A 19358-nucleotide genomic window follows, 5' to 3' on the forward strand; every position below is an offset into this window, starting at 1 on the left:
GTATATATATATATATATATATATATATATATATAACCATTGACCCACCCCCGGCCCATCGCTGTTGTAGGAGACAACTATTACTCTGCACCTCCTCCAGCACCAGCTCCCGAGTATGAGGGTTACGGCAGCGGTGGCTACGGTGTCCCCCCTCCAGCTGAAGGCGGATCCACTACCATTATCAACGAAGACGGAGGTTTCTTTGGCAACGATGAGCAGACCATCATCAACCAAAGTGAGTCGTGTCTTATGCGCGATACGTTTACATTTTATCTAACAATGTGAGTAGACCCCGATGGAAGCACTACCATTATCGAGCGTGAGGAAGGGTTCTTCGGCGACGAGACTACCGGTAAGTATATAAAGTGTTTGTAAAGTTGCAAGTAGTTGCTCACTTTTCATCTAGTTACCGAGATCGACCAATACGGCAACACCACCGTGGAAGAAGAGGACTCTGGATGGTTCTAATCACTGCATCGGATTGTATACACATATACAGAAAGACAAAACGAGAAATATATTAACAGTAGTTATATAAGTTGTGGCAGAGCACCAACTGCTAACGACGTTGTATACCACGCACAAAAATGTACGCATCCAATAACAACAATTGAATGTTCCAAAATGAAATCCATAAGAAGCTTTTTGGGATTTAAGCTAATATCTATCGCAGCTACTGCTGCTTAAAAGATGGGTGTCCCTGAATGAATGCAGTCAGGATGTAGCGAAAGAAGAATACTACAATTTTATTCTGTACCTTGATGACGACAGAAATTGAGCTTCCCATTTGGAAATAACTATAATTGTACATATTTACTAAAAATGGAAGAGACGACCTTGGAGAGATTCTGTCAAGCTCTGCAGCAACGCATAGCTTTTTAATAATTTTACAATTTGTAATAGTTGGTATGTGAACGGTTTTTTCTCTATCTAAAATTGCATGAAAGACCTATACATGGATATGGATGGGCGGATTGGAAAGCATCGATGAAGTTCTAGATCTGTTGAATGTATTCTACAGTGATTCTACGGACGGTGGAGTCACACGTCCGCCCCAAAATTCGCGGATGACTTTGCCGTGGACAATGTGGCGATCAACGATAGATGGAACGTGGCATTGTCGAACGTTGCGGTACATTTGCCCGCCCAATCCCTTTTGATGGATAATCACGTTGCCAGCATATTTGTGTCCTATACACACTCCGTGTCAGAATATGCACCTCTGGCTTCGACCATTGTTGGATCTCTTGAAGCTACCTCCAAAGTGACTCGTGCCGTAAACACCGACTTTATTCAGACCTTTCTCCTTGAGCACTCGCTCGAACTCTTGCACGATCAGCGGTCCCAGGACACCGCACCGTTTGTCGCGCATGGTATGCGTGCATACCAGGACAACCGCATCGAGGTCATCCACAGCCTCGCAGTTGCTGACATCCGGAAGCTCAGACGCCGTTGGTTCCTCCCACAACTTTTGCAAAACATTCATAAACGAAGATTCTTTTAAACGGCTAGGATCGACAGAGGTGTATCTGCGAAAATCAGGAAATAATAATATGTCGGTTCCGGATGGTTTCGATGTTGGCTTGTCGCACACGGTGACAAGCATATCCAAGCGTGGTTCGTTGTTTTTTCGGTTGCTGCTGCTGCTGCTTCTGCTTTTGAGCCACTCGTTCTTTGCAGATTCCATTTCCAGCACGAATCCACCTTTTAAAAACTCGACCTTGGACTTTGTCCACTCGGCGCCTTCTGGCCCAACGCAAACGACCATGTGCCGCTTGGAAACCGGCGGTACTATTCGCATATCATCCGAAAACTCGATTTTGCTTCCTATAACGTTCGGCATCGGGTGCTGCTTGCAAGGTACGTAGCCGTTGTCAAACTGCTTCGCCTCGCTGTCCGGGCAGCATGGCTCGAATCGGCTGAATGGGAACGGTTGATCGTCAAACGGGACCTGGATTTCTGGCACCTGGAAACTTGCTGCTTTGCTGCTTGACAGTCGCACGGCCTGGCTAGCAAATACCGCAGAAGATCTGCTGAAGAGTCGAGTTGGCAGGAGGTGACGACGAATGGAAAACATGATTCAATAATGAACGCACAGGGAAAGGGACAGCAGGCAACCCACTTTGAGCTTTTATGCTTTTTTCAGTAATCAAACGTTCCATGCTGAATTTTTGTGGGGTCGGAAGTTTCAGAACTTCGGTCCGATGGACCGCGCTACCTTCTACCAATGTATGAAAACTGTGGAAGTTCATTTTTCTACCAATCTTGCAAGAAGGTAATTTACTCTTGACTGCGTAGGTTCTCTTTCATCCTTAACTAACAGCGTTCATGGAATAGTTCAAACTGTGATCTGAAAAAGAATAATGATTAAGAACAACGTTATCAAATTGACAAAAACAGAGCGCGGATCAACGGCAACGGATCCTAATTCTCTTCCCTGGTATATCTCCGGATAGATATACATTTGTGAACGGTTAAACTGTACCGCTTCAGTGCAGCAATGTTATCAGATGCTTTAATGTTTGGTATGTACACATGAATAGTGCAATGTTATGAAAGTAGAACTGTCTTGAGCAAGCTTTGGACCTTTTCTTTTTGCTCCTCGTCATCTTCGCTTTCTTCTTGACCTTCTTTAAGTCCAGATACACTTCGGTCAAGTCGCAGCTTGATTTCTGCCATGCTTAGAATATGCTCCTCAATGGATTTGTCAGCAATCAATTTAATAACTGTGACATCTTGCGTTTGGCCCACGCCTGCATTGCAAAAACCCAGGATGTGAGATGAACTATTCTTTCGGTATTGGAGATATATATATATATATATATTCACTTACGATGAGCTCTGTCTTCAGCTTGCCGATCATTTTGAGGATTGAAATCAAGATCATACAATATGACGACGCTGTAAAAAAAAAAAATCAAGCGGAATACATTAGCCGCTGTGAAATTCTACAGAGGATCTCATACCTCGAAACTTACTTTGCAGATGTTAAATTGATGCCAAATCCTCCCGCTTTTGTGCTGAGCAAAAACACGTCTATGGTATCATCCTCATTGAACTGGTCGATCAAAACTTGTCTGTCTGCCATCTTGGTTTCACCATCCAAGCGCAAATATTTGTAGCCAAGCGTATCCATGACAAGTTCCAAAATATCGAGCAATCGTGTAAACTGACTGAATAGTAAAATTTTGCTACCCTGTCCTGGCGTGTTAACGCCATAAAAGCTCATCCTAAAGGTGCAACCAGAAATACCTTTTTCCGGTACGTTGCTAACGTTTCCTTGAGCTTCTCCACCTTGCCTGCATCCATCCATTCTTGGTTCTTCAAAGCATATCTTTTGATAGTCTGTCGAAGCAACTATTAATACCCAATTGTTGGATAGTCCATTGACTGCAGCGTACCTTGTGTTCTCGGCATAGTTTATCAAGCTCAAAATCAGTCATAACCGTCATATCCTGCATTAAAGTTGTTGATATGATGGACAAAATAACCGTAAATTCCGTTCCTCACCTCGTATATATACTCTTCAACAGAGTCCCAATATTGCTCCTCCTAGAAACATAACGTTAAATACAATGGCTAGAAATATCGCGGTCTTCGTAAGATGATTTACTTTCTTGATAGCTTTCGCCATCTTTTTCAGTATCTTATCGTCATAAATGTGTCGGAATAGCAGAGGATGATCGGCAGCTTTGCGCAGTTGTATAACGATATTTTTGAATCGATCCGATCCCTCTTTTTTGCCGGCTTGGGATTTGGAATTCAATGCTTCCTTGTATGATTTCTTTGATTCAGCTAATATGAGATCATACAGTTTCTGTTGGTTCGGTGTCATTGGGCAGCGCTCAATCACTTGGATTTTCTTTGGCAAGTCCTTTAGGACATCCGCTTTCCGTCTTCGCAATACAAACGGCGTCATCATTTTCTTTGCGCGTGCTATACGTTTTTGCGACAACAGTTGAGCCGTGGACGAGCCCTTGTCTGAATCATCTGTGCTTGTTCTCACTGCCTTGATCTTGAAAATCTTGCGAATTTCTTCCTCGTTCTCCAAGAGCATGTCGGGCATGATAAAGATCAACAGCGAAACAAGTTCCTGCAAGTTATTCTGCAAGGGAGTACCAGTAAGCAGCAATCGGAATGGTGTCTTCAAAGAAATCAAGTGTCGGTATCTTGCACTGGTGCAGTTACGAATCATATGACCTTCATCCAATATCAGTGATTTACATTTGAGCTTTCGCAAAAACGATCGATCGTCTTTAGCACCAGTCGCTATAGTGTAAGTTGTGACAATGACATTGTACTCGTCGATATTTTCCATCAATTCTTCGCGCATATCGAGTCGCTCGTCTTGCGTGCCATAGTATCCATGCACCTTCAAGGTAGGGCAAAAACGTTCGAATTCGCGAAGCCAGTTATCAAGGGTGGATGTCGGGACGACGATCAAATGTGGGCCCTTGTTGCCAAGCTCGTGCAGGCGACCGAGGAAACTGATAACTTGTGCTGTCTTGCCTAGACCCATTTCGTCTGCCAAGATACCAGAGATGCCTTTACGGTAGAGCATAAGGAGCCAGTTGATACCGATAAGCTGGTAGTTCTTGAGAGTTATCTCCTTATTTATGATTGCCGGCTGCTCCGTAAGGAATCCATCCATGGCATCCCTGTAGATTGCATTTGTCTTGTCAAAAGGCACACCATCGATGTGAGCTCCTGTCAAGTGCATTCCTCCTTCGTCTTCCAAAATATTGTTTTCGCTTTGGTTGTTGGAATCATCTGCATGGGATTCAGGGTTTTTTCCGTTCCATACATCGATAATATGTTGGAGCTGAGTGCCGATTTCTTCAATGCTTTCAATAATTTGATCGACTACGTTGTAACCGTCCATTATATCCACATAGTTGGAAACAAACTTAGGGCTCAATCCACGTTCTTGCTGAAGTGTTTCTTTAAGCTCGTCGATATCTTTGAATGGCCGCAACTTTATCAACTTTTCCGCTGCTGTCGCAGAGCATCCATTCACGTCCTGAATTTCTTGCAACGTCGCCTTGTTGTAAAATCGAACGGCCTGCATCATTTTGCGTGCTTCCTCCAAAAGCGCACGATGGTCCACGGTATCTTCGTCGCTTTCATCTTCCTCGTCTGATGATACTGGTTGTCTCTGGCGCAATCGCTGGAGTTTGCGTGGAGGAACGACAGGAATTACAGCACCGAGTCTGTTGCCGGCGAGGATCTTGCTTGCAAGCACTTGACTGCCTCCTGCTCGCTCCAACGCTTCTCTGATGCGCTCGTCACTCATTCTGGGAAACAATCGTTTAAGAATACCGATGCCTTCGTGAGATGTTGTTAGCCGATCGCGAACACGGTCCTTGCGTTCATCCTCGTCGATGTATGCGCCACCGTCTTCCTCGTCGTCATCCTCCTCCTCATCCTCATTCATGTTATCGTTCGCCTCTTCGTCTTCCTCGTTATCGCTATCCAGCGTAATGCGTTTTCGCTTCCGTGCGCTGCGTCGCTCGACCGGTTCATCATCGCCGATATCATCTCCCAGATAATCTGCCATAGTCTGGAACGACGTTGGCTTTGCTTTGCGCTGTCGCGACTCACGCACAGGTGTTGGTGGTTCACTGCTGCTGTCCTCCTCATCGTGACTGGGACTTTCAGGTTTGTATCTAAAGCTGGACAGTAGATTGCCAAAGGATGCTGCCCGTTGGCTCGACGATTCGGTGCTTAGATCTGACAAACTGAAGGGCACCTGTCGCGGGGCTCGCTGCTGAGCATAACGAGAGATCGGTGGGAAGGTCGTGTAGCCACCAGGGTTGCTTCTCAGTATATCCTTGACAGCGATCTTTGGCCGAACAGGAGATCCTGCCGGTGATCGTATTGGTGATTTGTCCATTGTCAAGAACGACGGCAGGCCGGTTATCTGTCACACACGCAAAAGTGTAAAAAAAAAATTCAGCCCGAACGGGACATATTGGCAGCGACTACAGGTTTTTCAAAAATTGTTGGCGCATTAATCTACAATGTGGATTTGCACATTTATCAATCTATTTTATAACAAAGCATCACAAGAAAATGGATAGATCGGCAACGCAAAAGGGATCTTTTGCTTCATCGTACTCCAGTAGATGGAACTATTTATTCACAATTGGAACATTTTGGTGACGGCATTGCTGACTGTATGGTATCCTAATACCTTTATGAAAGAAACACGTGACAACTTATTCAATCGCAATGATATTAAAATAACAATACAAAAGTAACAACCATGTTTTAAAATCCTGAAAAGTCTAGAAAAGCCCGTACAATCTGACTACAGAGATGAGAATTATGTATGCAAATGTTTACGTTTTCATGATTACAGTATTCGACCAAATTTAACCAAACAACCTTATTGCATTACGGAGATCACCACACTTAATCGTTGGATGCATCGGCATCTCCTTGCAAAAGAAGAGACCCAAGCAAAGTATACAGCTGTTATTCATTGACGATAGGACGCATGACAAATGATGATTTCATACATATGATATCACGAGAAGAGAAGTGATAAATAGATTGGCATCCATATTTTCTTTCTGTGCTCCTTCATCCATGTAGTGAGCTAATTCTTCAGGTTCTCCACGGCGAGTATATATGTATTTTTTGATGGTCCCTGGAAACAATCATTATAACTTAAATCTTTCTGGCAGGCACCATGAAGTCTTATCTTTCTCATTCAATATTTGCAAGAACAGTTTCTACATGCTGAACAGGAAGCCTTTGTCGACGTAGTCATACAGCACCCGGGCTACCCTTCCCGCCTCTGTGCCTGGTAAACAAGTTGATATTCTCTTTTTAGACGTAGGCTAACTCGCAGGGACGTTTGACGCGATCGAGCTGCTGACTGAAATTGCAGCAAAGGTTTGCTTAATGCAGGAAAGCAGCCTAAGGAACCAGTATGCGGGTATATTATCATGAAGGCTGTCACGCATGTGGCACCAACTTTTAATTTCTGTCATGCGCAGAGTCGCGGGGAGAGCTTTTCTTCTATTATAAGGAACTAATAGAAAAATACTCTAGGTGACAGTACTTCCTGACAATTTCTCTGGAAGGTCTCGATTCCACGCAAAGTCACATACATTTTATCTCGCTACTTCCATAACAATCGTCCGTGCAGCGCTACTTTTGCTGTTTATTTTCTCACTTGTTTGATTCTGAATTATGCCTGCTCCGCAGCCCGGTAGAAACGTATTCGCGGAGGCAAGTATTTGGTTCGTGATTGATTATCAATTTTCAAAGCATCCACAAACCTACGGTTGAAGGATGTTTGTTTGTCCATCACCGACAGTACCCAGTACAGGATGGCAACTATATTGAATGACCAGACGTGGTTACATGCATCCCGGAACGATATGAGATGTCCTTGCCCTTTCAGCTTTGAGTCGCGTTCCTTCAAAGTATCAGAAAGGTACAAGCAGATGTTCGCCCATTATCTTCGTCCCAGGCGAAGAAATAAGCTTCAAGCATTTGATAAAAGTATGATATGTTGATCTAAATACGATTCAACCAATCTTTATTAGTGCTGTACTTGTAATAATATTCCAGGATTTGTCAAACACAATAACAATAACCATCCATGAATCAGCCCTCCATACCCTTATCCTCTATTGCAACCTGCTTCATAGCAGAGGACATTCACAACATCGTAGACAATAAACCGTGTCATTTTAGCTTTAGAAGAATATCTGGTATCCCCTCGCCGTCTCATTTGGATGCGAAAAAAGTTTTGAAAGGCAAGCAATAATCTGTACATGGTTCGTCCTTGTCAGAATAATCTTAAATATGAAGGCAGCTGCATGCATATTCGCTTGACTTTATTTCGAGCTTACATCTGGATACGTTCGCACACATCATTTAATTATTTTGGTTCACGCAGTGTTCGTCCTTTCAGATCGCTTTCGTAAAGCACAGTTTTTGGACATAGACACGCACACTGAAACATTGATCACATTGAAACATTGATTCACCCAAAAAATGGATTACATGCGGCGGATGGTATCGATTCCGGCTTCACTTTCTTTCCTTCGATTTTTTTTTCCGTTCAAGATGATTTATTTTGATGAGCACTATGAGATTCTTGAAACTATATCTGCCATATTTCTATCTATTGGAATAGCTCTATATCCGGCGTCATTGATTGTAGCATTGAAGAAGGCTAAAAGAGTTGAAGAAAAACTCACAGAAGAGGAAAGGTCGGTGGCAATTACTTTCCGTCCTTTGGATTCTACCTTTGTAAACATTACTTTGTCATAGCTGCATGTCAAAATCTCTGAAGAAGCTGAAGACGGAGGACGGTGTTACTCACCATGGCATCCTGGATTGCCAAACCTGTGGAATGCTGGGGAATAAGGACACCAATGCCTCGAAGAATATGTACTTCATTGCAAGAAAAGTCCGGGAGGGCTTTGGTCGCCCCCAAGCCTTCTGTAGACCAAATCAATCCACCACTGCGAATGTGGGACCCGAAAGGGTTTAGGTTTTTACGGTAAGCTTTGCAGTTCATCTTGGATTCTGAATATTATCGAAGTACTAATATTGAACCTGCTTCTCTTTAGATGATTCGGTGAGTAAAAACGGATACAAGCCTGTAATACCTGGAATTTTTACGGATTGAGATCGGGTTGGCATTGTTTGGAGCAACTGCGCTACATGGCAAATTTGAATTAATATGGCAAGTTTCCTTCCTTAGATCGACAAGAATATTTAATAATTTTATTCCACAGGTTTAAATTTGCCTTGTTTGTGGTGCAATTTTATGCTCCAAATGACAACTGTTTTTAAAAATACAGTAGATAAAAAATGCACCCTCTCTCTCTCGCGCTGTGACAGCAGCCTGAAAAGCCATGCAAACCCGCTTTGAATTCACATACAAGAGATACCATCACAAAAAAGTTTGCATCACTGCTCTAATGCAGCGCGACAAGCCAAAGCCAAAAACGAGTTCGATCCGATCCTTACCATGTCACAAAAACGTATATTCACAAAGTCGGATGAAAAAAGATTATTAACATGCGGGAAAGGAGGAGCAATGATAGTTTTAAGGTAATTTAGTAGAAGAAGCCAAGGATCTTACCACCTAAAATGCATGTGAGTTAAAGGATACTTCTTTAAGATTTATGTGTATATAATTATTACCAGCATGCTTGCGACGAGCCTCTTCGTGGTCCATGATACCAGCAGAGGTGGTCAAGACAAGGAAACCGAACTGACGAGAAGGCAGCAAGTTGGAGGTCCACTTCTCGAGCTCGCCGAGCTTAATGTTGAAGCGGGGAGAGATGACACCGCACTTGTTCAAGCGACCGTTCAGCTGGATGACAATTTTGCCAGAACGATGGTCATCAATTTCCTCGAATTCGCCAATGTAGCCTATGTATACATCGTTACGTAAATACGCATAACCATACGACAACTATTCCTCCCAGAAATTTTACCGTGCTTCTGCATGACAGACAAGAACTTGACGATAACCTTGGAGGAAGGACGGATAATGACTTGGCGCTTGCCGCGACGTTCAGCATTGTTGATGCTGTTCAAGCAGTCGTTCAAGACAGAGACGCGGACCATAATGTATCTAAATTTACGCAGCAAATGCGACAAAGGGGAAAAAGGGGAAAGGGAAAAGAAAAGAAGAAACTACCTGTTAGCATGTACGCTTAAATGAGTGTCGCCCAAAAACCAACAATGTCGAATCAGGGTGGGGGCGATTCATAAAAGCATCGATGCTGTGTCTCAAGCAAGTGGCATCCCGGAGAAAGGGATGCTTTGCAAGTGACAAGGGGCATCCATACGGAGACGCGCACCATGATCGAAACGAAAGAATAGAAAGGGCAGCCGAGAGGATGGATGGATGGATGCTTTACCTTTGATGAAATAGTAAAAGGTTGGCTGAACCTGAGCGGGCAAACTGACGTGTGCTTTTTAATTGTCAAAGCCACTAAGGTTCACCCATCCCAAAAAAGGGGACCGAACTTTTTTTTTCAAGTGCCTGTCTGAGCCTTTAGATCTTACCTTCTATTTTTTCACCTGCAACGACAATGGGCAAACTCCAGAAGAAAGGACAAAAGGGAGCAGCGGCCAACTACATTACCCGTCAGCAGGCACTGAAAAAGCTGCAACTTTCTTTAGCAGACTTCCGGTACGTTGATCGATCTGCTGCAACAATGTAGGACAAAAGATCTGGAAATTAAGACTCGATTGTTTCTGCATAGACGTCTCTGCATTCTCAAGGGTATCTACCCACGCGAGCCAAAGAACAAGAAGAAGGCAAACAAGGGATCGTCTGCACCTGCAACCTTCTACTACGTCAAGGATATTCAGTTTTTGTTGCATGAACCCCTTCTGCAGAAATTCCGAGAATACAAGATCTTTGCAAAGAAACTCAACAAGGTTTTGCACAAGGGCGAATACAGCACTGCAAAGTCCATTGAAGAGAACTGCAAGCCAGTCTACACGCTTGATCACATTGTCAAAGAAAGGTAGAAATGAAGTAATGTAATCGATACATACGCAGCAGTGGTTTCTAACTGTAGTCTGATCACAGATACCCGACGTTTATCGACGCTCTACGTGATCTTGACGACGCCCTTTCGATGCTCTTCCTCTTTTCCAACATGCCTACTAATGACAAAATCAAGGCTGCTGTTGTCAAGGACTGCCAGAAGCTTATTGCAGAGTTCCAAGCATATGTCATGCAGTCACGCAGCTTGCGCAAAGTTTTCTTCTCTATCAAGGGTATCTACTATCAAGCAGATATCAAGGGTCAGACTGTTACTTGGATTGTTCCTTACCAGTTTGCTCAGCATGTAAGTTGGGACATGGAATGTGGACAGTCAATGAGGAAGTTACTAAGTAAAAGTTTATAGGTCCCTGATGAAGTCGATTTCCGAGTCATGTTGACATTTTTGGAATTCTACCAGACACTCATGGGATTTGTAAACTTCCGCCTATACAACGAGATCAACTTGTCATATCCACCAAAGATTGAATCCCTCGATGGAAGCATAAGCTTTGACAAAGTTGCCGCCAAATTCGGCGATGCAGACTCAGCAGCCGTTGATGCCGACGAAGCTGATGCAGCTTTGGATGAATTTAAATCAGCAGCGAAGGAAGGTGGTGAAAACGGAGAAGGAGACGCTGACGACGATTTGCGCAAGATCCAGCAAGTTTCTAACGAGGCATCGACGTTGCGAAATCTGTTTTCAAAATGCGTCTTCTTCATTTCACGTGAAACACCTCGTTATGCACTTGAGTTTATGATTCGATCTTGCGGGGGTCAAGTTAGCTGGGATGAATCCGTTGCACCGAACCCACCGTTCCCTGAAACCGATGAGCGTATCACACACCAAATTTCTGATCGACCGAAGATCAACAACCGCATCCTGAGCCGTACCTACATTCAACCGCAGTGGATCGCTGACTGCATCAATGCCCGCAAGCTTTTGCGCACCAGCTTGTACGAACCCGGTGTCCAGCTCCCGCCACATTTAAGTCCATTCGTCGAGGCCAAGGAGGGCGATTACGTTCCTGAAGGTATTCCTTCGGAGGACGAAGACGAGAACGAAGTACAAAATCAAGCAAAGGCTGCGGTGCCTGAAGATGAGGAGGAAGTCTACGAGCGCGAACTCAAGGCCGAAGCTTCCGGTGTATCATTCAACGAATATCAGGAAAAGAAAGCGTCCGAAGAAGCTGAGGAAGAAGAAACCGAGGAAAAGCCAAAGAAGGCATCAAAGCCCAAGAAGCGAACTGCCGAGGAGATCGAAGCCGAGGAGGAAGAACAGCAAAAGGAAATGGCTGCACAGATGCTGTCCAACAAGCAGCGTAAACTGTACAAGAGTATCAAGATGTCCCGGGAACGCAAATCAGAAGAAACCGCAAAGCTGGAACGCAAGAAGCGACAGATCGAGGAAAAGAAGAAGAACAAGCAATAACAAAACTAGATTTTTTTTCTTCACACTTTGCATATTTTTCTTTTTGTACTTTTTCTTTTCATATCCTTTCTTCCTGTTTCATTATTAAAAATCGATCATAGTCTCCGTGAAAACAAACGATCCCAATCGTCTTGACTCATTTCATGAGCTCGTCTAGATGCAACCTGGATGTCACCGCCGGCTTGGCCCATCAGATGGTTCCGGACCATGGTAAGTCTACTCACGGCGCGGTGCTGCTGAGCATCGGGTTCTTCCCCTGTTGTTCCGGCCGATACGACTTCTTCACGTGCTTCTTTAATCAGGTCTTCTATAGCTGGTGGTGCGCCGTAAATGTCATCCGTGTACGATAATCCTTGAAGGTACACAACTATATCGTCTGCTCGAAGCAGTTCTTCAAACCGGCTCAGCTGCTGCTGTGCAATGCTGTGCTGTCGATCCTGCTCGTGTCGGTAGGAGCGGTACGTGTGCGAGTTGGGTGCAAGGTCATCCCCGTGGATCTCGTCGGTGTAGTCTGCAGAGTTTAAAAACGCCTGTACTTCGGCACCGTCGACGTTTGGCGCAGAAGGTAACTGTATGTGAGGAGGAGCAGGAGGTTGGAATTGCGATTGGAGTTGGTCGAGAGGTGGCCCTGCGTCGCTCTGAAAGGCGTCGTAGGCGTCTCGTGCTCTTCCTGGTACGGGAGCGTTTGCTCTGAAACTTTCAGTGGGACGTTGTTGTTGTTGGAAACGACTTGTGTTTGCAATATTCTCGTCCCGGCTAAGCAAAGTGCTTTTTGACGATGAGGAACCGGAACCTTTATCTGACCAGGGGAACATGATTTTGACAGCGAAGGGGGGCAAAAAATGCAGCAACCAAGGTTGCCACAGTATTTCAAGCAGCGCATTTCAAAACTTTATTGCACAAATATTGAAGAGAGAAGTTACTGCATTGTTTTTAGATTAACCCAATAGAGCTGAGGTTCTTGTCTTTGATCGTGTATCGTCCATACTTTATAATCGTCAGTAATGTATGTCTTGCATTAAAGCACAAAAAGCGGCACTTACATCCTTCTCTGGGTCAAAAACTTCCCATCTGCTGGCAGGGAAGATGTGCTTGTTCTTCTCGTACCATGACCGCTGGACGACTTTGCCGGCGTGAGATTCGTCTTTTTCAACGGTCGCATCGTTCACAAGTCTAACGTCGTCGTGCACGTCGAAACTAAACAGAGGTCCAGATTTGCCTCTTGCCTTGTTGATAATAAAGTCGTAAAATGTATAATGCTATAATATCCGGGCATCAGTATACAGATCTTTGCGCGCGTCTGGCAGATACTCACATGTGGAATAATCAAATCTTCTTTAATATATAACAGATTGTCGACATTAACACCGCGCAGTTCAGGAAACTGTTGACGGCAGGCATCCAGGAATTGGGCTATACTGTCGCCTTTCTTGCACTGTAATTATGCGAATTAGACACATGGCCTGCTCTTGCTTTTTCGCTGTAATTAATCAATTTACCTGCACTGTGCTGCGATGCCCACTTCCATCCCAGTATGAGTATGTAATATTGATAGGTTCCTCTAATGATGCAGAAAGCCATTAAACAATCAGCGATATCTGTGATGTCGTTAAGAAAAATGCATGCTTAACACCTACGCTTGATTTCCTCTTGACGCTTGAGCCATTCCTGCCGTAATTCTTCACGCTGCTGTCGTTCTAATTCTTCCCGTTCCCTATCTGGCAAAAAGCTTGTGTCCACGGTGGGATCCTTGAGCATTTTCCGTTTCTTTTTCTTGTCGCCTTCCTTTTCCTGTTCCTGTTCCTGTTCCTCTTCCTCTTCTTCGTCGTCGCCAGCGAACGACAATTTCACAGCCGCCTTTTGTTTCTTGCGTTTCTTTTTCTTTTCATCACTGTATGAACCAAGTTTAGTAAATATTTCTACGGCTGCTTGAGAACTTTACGTCTGTGCCTACCCTAACGGCGCCGTCTTTGCGGCCTCTCGCATCTGTTGTTCTTGAAGATTCTCCTTGATCTTTCTGTAATCGCGCAGTTCCGTGAGACCAACAGTGCTGCTCTTCAGTTGTGATTCGATATCATTGGTCGTGGTAACGAATTTGTCTGCTCCCACTCGCACTTCATTTTGCTACAGTCCAGAGTTTCAATCGTTAAACTGTCGATTTTAAAACGATCAAGCAAAAGTCGATCCAACTATAGTACCTTTGCTATCTTTTGTCGCTCCTTTTCTGCTTCCTCGTATATTTTGCGACGAGCTTTTTCAAGCATCGTCTGGCGCTGTCCTTCGGCTTTCGAGTCCATTCCAGTGTAGAGTGTATATTTCTGCGGAAAAGAGACGAGTTGTTGAGTCCCGCTCAATATTGCAGATCTCGCTTCCTTTTAGAATGTGGCTCCTTTGCAGACTTGATCGTACTTACAGAGGTATACATTGTAGCAATAAGACACGATCTAGGCGATCCTTTGGTTTCTTGTGTTCATGCATGTATTGATCTCTTAAGATTGCAGAGAATCACATTAGCTTGCTGCGACCGGGGATCGAGTACATTGTGGGCCGCAAAGGGAAACACGAAGCGCAGAATCCAACTCCAAACAAGCTGACGTTCACAGATAAAAGCGTCAGTCGCAATCATGCGCTGCTAATCGTCAGTGGTCACAGTCAGGACGATCTTGTAAGCAAAAAATCCTTCAGTCTTGTCAATTTAATGCGATTTTCCATGATCTAAATATGCTGCGGCCAGTATAAAGTGGAGAAAAGACCGCGAGTCATCCTCAAGGATACGCTAGCAACGTACGGAACAATTGCTGGAAACCATAAAGTTGAACGGAACGGTGTAGTTACATTGGCGGATCATGAATTATTGAAGTTTGGAAACCTCTTTGGTCTAGCAAGAGTACGATGGGAGCCAATTGTGGTATATGTCGTGCCTGGTTTCGGCATAGACGAGCGTCGTATCACCCAACTTGCATGTCGACTAGGTTTGAGCAAATAATCGACTATGTAAAATCTAGATGTTCATACGGGCAAATATCTACAGGTTTCCATCTCTCGAAACAATGGACGGATGAATGCACACATCTTTGTACTGAAACCCTTGCGCCCACTGAAGTTCTAGCAAAATGCCTGCTTCAGAACAAGAGAGTTATCTCGTCGGAATGGCTGCAACAACTGGATCCGGAAAATGACGATAATTTCAAATGGCCAGAGGGTCCCTGCTTACCGGAAGAAACGGTTGATTCCAACTTGATAAAGCCTTACGAATGCACCCCTAATCGTGAACGACGTACATTGTTTGCGGATCTCCATTTTTTAATATTCGATGAAAACCAGGTATAATCCAGTCTCGCGATCTCAAATATTTATCGGATGCAGTGTTGACTGATGACGATCATTTAGTACAACCTACTGGAAGATCTCATCCCTGGAGCACATGGTGGAATGAAATACATGCCACTGAAAAGTCGACGGCGGTCCAAAGATTTAGTTGCAACCAATACCATCGTGGTTGTACCTGAAGAATTCGGAAATGACGAAGAAGCATGGAATGATATAGTGCAGACGTTAGTAAGGAGGTATATATTTCAAGGCAACTCCATATCCGAGAATATTTTGTATGCTAAGTGCCCGACTCCTTGATAGTAATCTGCGGCCTGTTGCTATGTGGGAGATTTATTGTGCAGTAATCAAATGTTCCACTGAGGATTTCTGTAACCCTCGAAAACCGCTACCAAGTGATGATAGAAGTGTCCCGCCCACTGCGTCCTCGAACTTTAGCCGAGTTCCCCGGGAAGCTGCTCCTGATTCTGTTCTACCAGAGTTACGTACAGCTGATCTTTTAGGTGAACGTGAGCCTGAAAGGTCTCCTCAGGTAAAATTGGAGGAGCCTTTGGAGGAGCCTGAAGCTGGATTCGTCCTGCCATCCTTCCTCGTTCCAGAAAGCGATGCTGGTGTATCATCTGAACTGCAATCTGCAGGAACGTCATCTCTGATGAGACAAGAAGCATCCGGTGAAGCATCTGAAGCATCAGCGCGACGCACGACCTTGCAAGAACCGTCTGCCTCAGAGGTACAAATGGAGTCAACTAGCGTTGCAATCACGTGACTAATAAATATTTTGCAGCTGGAAAACACTAATCAACCGCCACAATCGTTGGGAAATATTCTCGATGATATATTTGGCTTTGGCGACAACGGCGACAACAATGATGCTCACCATCTTACTCCTCTTTCATCTCCTCCGGTATCTTCTCCTTCCTCTCCACAACGTGATTCTATATATTTGGAAGACGAATCGCAAGATATTCCTTTTGCAGTAGACAACGTGACACGCGCCTTACAAGCACGACGACCCTCACAGCCCAGTGTCCAATCTTCCTCGATAGCCCCAGAACCGTCTTCACCGCCACTTTTCCTGCCACAGGAACCCTCCCGACTGTCACCTTTGGAAAACGTCCCAGAGTCGTCATCGTCGACAGGTGCTAGTTCGCGTAGAAGCACTCGGAGAAGGAACAGAGCTACCGAAGTATCACAGGATATAACACATCGAGAGTTACGTAGCACGAGGCGCACAGACCAGAGGCATCGCGAAGAAGAATCCGCTGTGCCACCGATTCCTGAAGAAGAGAACGAAGAAAATGCAGGCCGACCGAATTCCGCAACAACAACGGCTCGACAGCAAGACGATGATGCTAGTGATATAGAATCTCCAGTAGAAGAAGACGCAGAAGAAGACGAGGAAGAGGAAGAAAATCTGGAAATCATACCCGGCAAACGGTATACACACATTGACCAAGTTGATGATTTGGTCGTCGCGACGCCGCGAACGCAGCCATCATCCAGATCCAGGAGTCGAGAGGAGTCCATATCAGGTCCAAACTTTAAAAGATTCAAAAAGGTTAATTTTTATAGCACGTTTAAAGTAGCAATGCAGTAACTAATATACATCGACAGGTCCATAGTGTGCAACTCGAGCACATTCTCCAATACGTTGAAATGCAATAAACCGCAAAGTTTTCTAGCAAACCTGTATTTTATCTACGACAATTCATAAATTATTCTGAGTCTTATCTTTCGTTTGAACAATACAGCATGACGACGTCTATCCAGGCACCGTTTGGTGTGGTAGATATGGGTTCCAACGGAATCCGATTCGCTATTGTCAGGACACTAGCACGCCATTTACCAGTAGAGTACGAAGAGCGTGCACCCATTTCATTGTTAGAAGCGCAAGGTGATGAGCACGTCATTCCCGATGAGACTATCGATCAAGTTATCAGTAGCTTTCGACGATTCCAGACTCTTTGCCAGCACGCCAACGTGGATCCGCAAGCGGTGCACGTCATAGCAACGGAAGCGACGCGAACAGCAGCAAACGCTGAAGTATTCAAACAACGTATCCATGATGCGACTGGGTGGGATGTGACACTGCTGTCAAAACAAGAGGAAGCGCTCATCTCGGCATCTGGAATTGTAGGCACGTTGTTTCTTGTCTGGATAAACAACATGTGAGAGTGAGTACTAAATGCAAAGATGAATGATTCTGATAGGTGCGTTTTATCGAGTAAATGGCGTCACGATGGACCTCGGTGGCGGGTCTCTGGAAATAAGCTACGTGATCATGCCATCGACGAACAGCATACAGGTTGCCAAGTCACCCGTCTCCCTACCGTACGGTGCAGCGCTTCTGAAACGACGCCTTGCAAAGTGTGAGACTCAAGAAGATAGGGATGCTCTGTATGAGGAAATTGTTTCGAATGTTCGGAAAGCGATGGAGCAAGTCAAGTTTCCAAAGGAATTAGAGCAGCAAGATGGATTATCAGTGTATATGAGCGGAGGAGGTCTGAGAGCGCTCGGATATCTTTCCATGAGCACCAAAGCTGTTGCATTGCATATACCCGATGAACAAAAGAGGCACGCGGCAGACTACGTGTCATACCCGATTCCGATCATCAATGGCTATACCATCAGCGGCCAGGAGCTGCATGAATTCGCCAACAAGTACATGGATATGGATCCAGAGAAATCTACCAAGAACTTGCGCACATTCCGCGTTTCAAAACGCAGAGCCGGGATGGTTCCGGCTATATGTTTCCTGATGTCCGCACTCTTGCAAGTAATCAAGATCAAGCAAGTGTATTTCAGCGAGGGCGGAGTGAGACAAGGATTCTGCTACCGACTATTGACGACAGACGAGCAGCGAAAGGATCCGTTGATAGAAGGCGCCAGAGTGTTTTCTGAGCAGTCGCCGCATGCATTAGCGCCAAAAGAATTCGAGGCGATCTTGTCTATCCTTGAGAAAGCGATCCCGGTCCCCTACATGGATGCTGACCATCCGCTGCAGCTGTGTCGGCTACTGCCGACTGCAATCTATCTCGCCAATCTCACCTCCCATTATCCTAAGGAAACTCGTGCGTTTGTCGCGTTTCACATGCCCCTTGCCAGCGGCCCTCTGGCTAATGTCCCCGGTATCTCGCATCACGAGCGTGCCGTGTTAGCGCTCCTGCTCGCCTTCCGGCAAGGCGGGCAAGTGCCTGATCCAATTTTCTCGACAGTCCAAAGAATGGTTGGCACCAAGGAAACAGCTGTCTGCAAATTTGTTGGCAGATTAATGGAACTTGTTTTCACAATTTCACCGCTCAAGCCCGGTCTGGGAGTGCAAAAGAGTGGCATCGCATTTGAAACAGTTTTGGAGAATGAGGATGCATCAACGCCAAGTGTTGCCAGCAACGAAAGTGGAGATGAAGAGTGGTATCCGCGTGCCTGCTTAAAGATCAGCCTGCTGCCTCCTAAAACGTGCCCCCTTGTCTACGCCCCAGCCGTCATTTCTGTTATTGAAAGCTTGGGCGAAAAGATCAACTCGAAAAAGAAATTCGACATGGACGAAGAGCAAAGATCCATCCTCGAGAGTCAACCGAGTCTCTTTTCTGTAAAAATTGAAACACCTTGCCCTCTTGAATAAAAAGAGAACATGTTCTAATTCTAGAATAAATCTCGACAACATATCCAATCTCATTTCCAAATATGTTTCTGCATGGTCACGGGAAACTTATGAGCACATCTCCGTTACAACCTAATCTCTGATGAGGATACGTGGCCTGACGACCCTTTCAGGAATTGGAAAGGGTCCAGACGCTTTCTTAGTAATCACGACACAGATTTTAGAGTTTCAAGACCCTGAAATGTTCAACCATCGCCACCTCTCAAACTAGCGTTGGCAAAGAGTTCTTCAACGTTGAAACAGTTATATCATTGTTTCATGCAACCAACAAACTTATCGTTACTTGTATGTAAGCTAGATATCCATCTCTTTTTTCGAATTCCATGACCAGATCACGTACAATAAAAAGGCCCTGATAACGGCTGAGTAAGCGCGTTGGGGTCCATGACACTGGGGTTTAG

General features: G+C 44.9%; 9 protein-coding genes across 9 annotated transcripts in view; 4 read left to right on the forward strand and 5 right to left on the reverse strand.

Annotated features, from left to right (window-relative positions):
* The window catches only part of VTP01DRAFT_5453 (uncharacterized protein), a gene marked incomplete at both ends in the record, with an annotated part of 1546 nt that extends 1078 nt beyond the window's left edge, over positions 1 to 468 (forward strand). The window contains 3 exons of the mRNA XM_069384247.1: positions 71 to 235; positions 290 to 352; positions 407 to 468. Of these exons, the coding sequence (XP_069235370.1) occupies positions 71 to 235; positions 290 to 352; positions 407 to 468 (290 nt within the window). The remainder of the gene's footprint in view (positions 1 to 70; positions 236 to 289; positions 353 to 406) is intronic.
* Positions 469 to 1015: 547 nt separating this feature from the next.
* On the reverse strand, positions 1016 to 2077 carry VTP01DRAFT_5454 (uncharacterized protein; the record flags this gene model as incomplete). Its single annotated transcript, XM_069384248.1, has 2 exons — positions 1016 to 1191; positions 1258 to 2077. 2 exons carry the CDS (start codon positions 2075 to 2077, stop codon positions 1016 to 1018), a joined length of 996 nt encoding a protein of 331 aa, XP_069235371.1.
* Positions 2078 to 2550: 473 nt separating this feature from the next.
* VTP01DRAFT_5455 (uncharacterized protein) lies at positions 2551 to 5893 on the reverse strand (the record flags this gene model as incomplete). The annotated part of the gene is made up of 7 exons (XM_069384249.1): positions 2551 to 2753; positions 2834 to 2901; positions 2979 to 3196; positions 3253 to 3345; positions 3402 to 3455; positions 3511 to 3552; positions 3614 to 5893. 7 exons carry the CDS (start codon positions 5891 to 5893, stop codon positions 2551 to 2553), a joined length of 2958 nt encoding a protein of 985 aa, XP_069235372.1.
* A 3193-nt stretch (positions 5894 to 9086) lies between these two features.
* VTP01DRAFT_5456 (40S ribosomal protein uS8) lies at positions 9087 to 9603 on the reverse strand (the record flags this gene model as incomplete). The annotated part of the gene is made up of 3 exons (XM_069384250.1): positions 9087 to 9115; positions 9175 to 9405; positions 9471 to 9603. The coding sequence occupies 3 exons, from the start codon at positions 9601 to 9603 to the stop codon at positions 9087 to 9089; spliced, it is 393 nt and encodes a 130-aa protein (XP_069235373.1).
* Positions 9604 to 10073: 470 nt separating this feature from the next.
* Positions 10074 to 11966, forward strand: VTP01DRAFT_5457 (uncharacterized protein; the record flags this gene model as incomplete). Its single annotated transcript, XM_069384251.1, has 4 exons — positions 10074 to 10174; positions 10248 to 10514; positions 10580 to 10841; positions 10902 to 11966. The coding sequence occupies 4 exons, from the start codon at positions 10074 to 10076 to the stop codon at positions 11964 to 11966; spliced, it is 1695 nt and encodes a 564-aa protein (XP_069235374.1).
* Positions 11967 to 12061: 95 nt separating this feature from the next.
* Positions 12062 to 12781, reverse strand: VTP01DRAFT_5458 (uncharacterized protein; the record flags this gene model as incomplete). Its single annotated transcript, XM_069384252.1, has 1 exon — positions 12062 to 12781. The coding sequence occupies one exon, from the start codon at positions 12779 to 12781 to the stop codon at positions 12062 to 12064; it is 720 nt and encodes a 239-aa protein (XP_069235375.1).
* Positions 12782 to 12899: 118 nt separating this feature from the next.
* On the reverse strand, positions 12900 to 14263 carry VTP01DRAFT_5459 (uncharacterized protein; the record flags this gene model as incomplete). Its single annotated transcript, XM_069384253.1, has 7 exons — positions 12900 to 12953; positions 13010 to 13225; positions 13282 to 13401; positions 13466 to 13527; positions 13604 to 13857; positions 13921 to 14090; positions 14165 to 14263. 7 exons carry the CDS (start codon positions 14261 to 14263, stop codon positions 12900 to 12902), a joined length of 975 nt encoding a protein of 324 aa, XP_069235376.1.
* An 83-nt stretch (positions 14264 to 14346) lies between these two features.
* On the forward strand, positions 14347 to 16961 carry VTP01DRAFT_5460 (uncharacterized protein; the record flags this gene model as incomplete). The annotated part of the gene is made up of 8 exons (XM_069384255.1): positions 14347 to 14383; positions 14468 to 14631; positions 14701 to 14938; positions 14998 to 15290; positions 15357 to 15532; positions 15600 to 16026; positions 16081 to 16854; positions 16911 to 16961. 8 exons carry the CDS (start codon positions 14347 to 14349, stop codon positions 16959 to 16961), a joined length of 2160 nt encoding a protein of 719 aa, XP_069235377.1.
* Positions 16962 to 17048: 87 nt separating this feature from the next.
* Positions 17049 to 18918, forward strand: VTP01DRAFT_5461 (uncharacterized protein; the record flags this gene model as incomplete). The annotated part of the gene is made up of 2 exons (XM_069384256.1): positions 17049 to 17433; positions 17507 to 18918. 2 exons carry the CDS (start codon positions 17049 to 17051, stop codon positions 18916 to 18918), a joined length of 1797 nt encoding a protein of 598 aa, XP_069235378.1.
* Positions 18919 to 19358: the final 440 nt, after the last annotated feature.

Source organism: Rhizomucor pusillus (genome assembly GCF_041956525.1).
Source record: "Rhizomucor pusillus strain CBS 183.67 unplaced genomic scaffold VTP01scaffold_22, whole genome shotgun sequence".
NCBI lineage: Eukaryota > Fungi > Mucoromycota > Mucoromycetes > Mucorales > Lichtheimiaceae > Rhizomucor > Rhizomucor pusillus.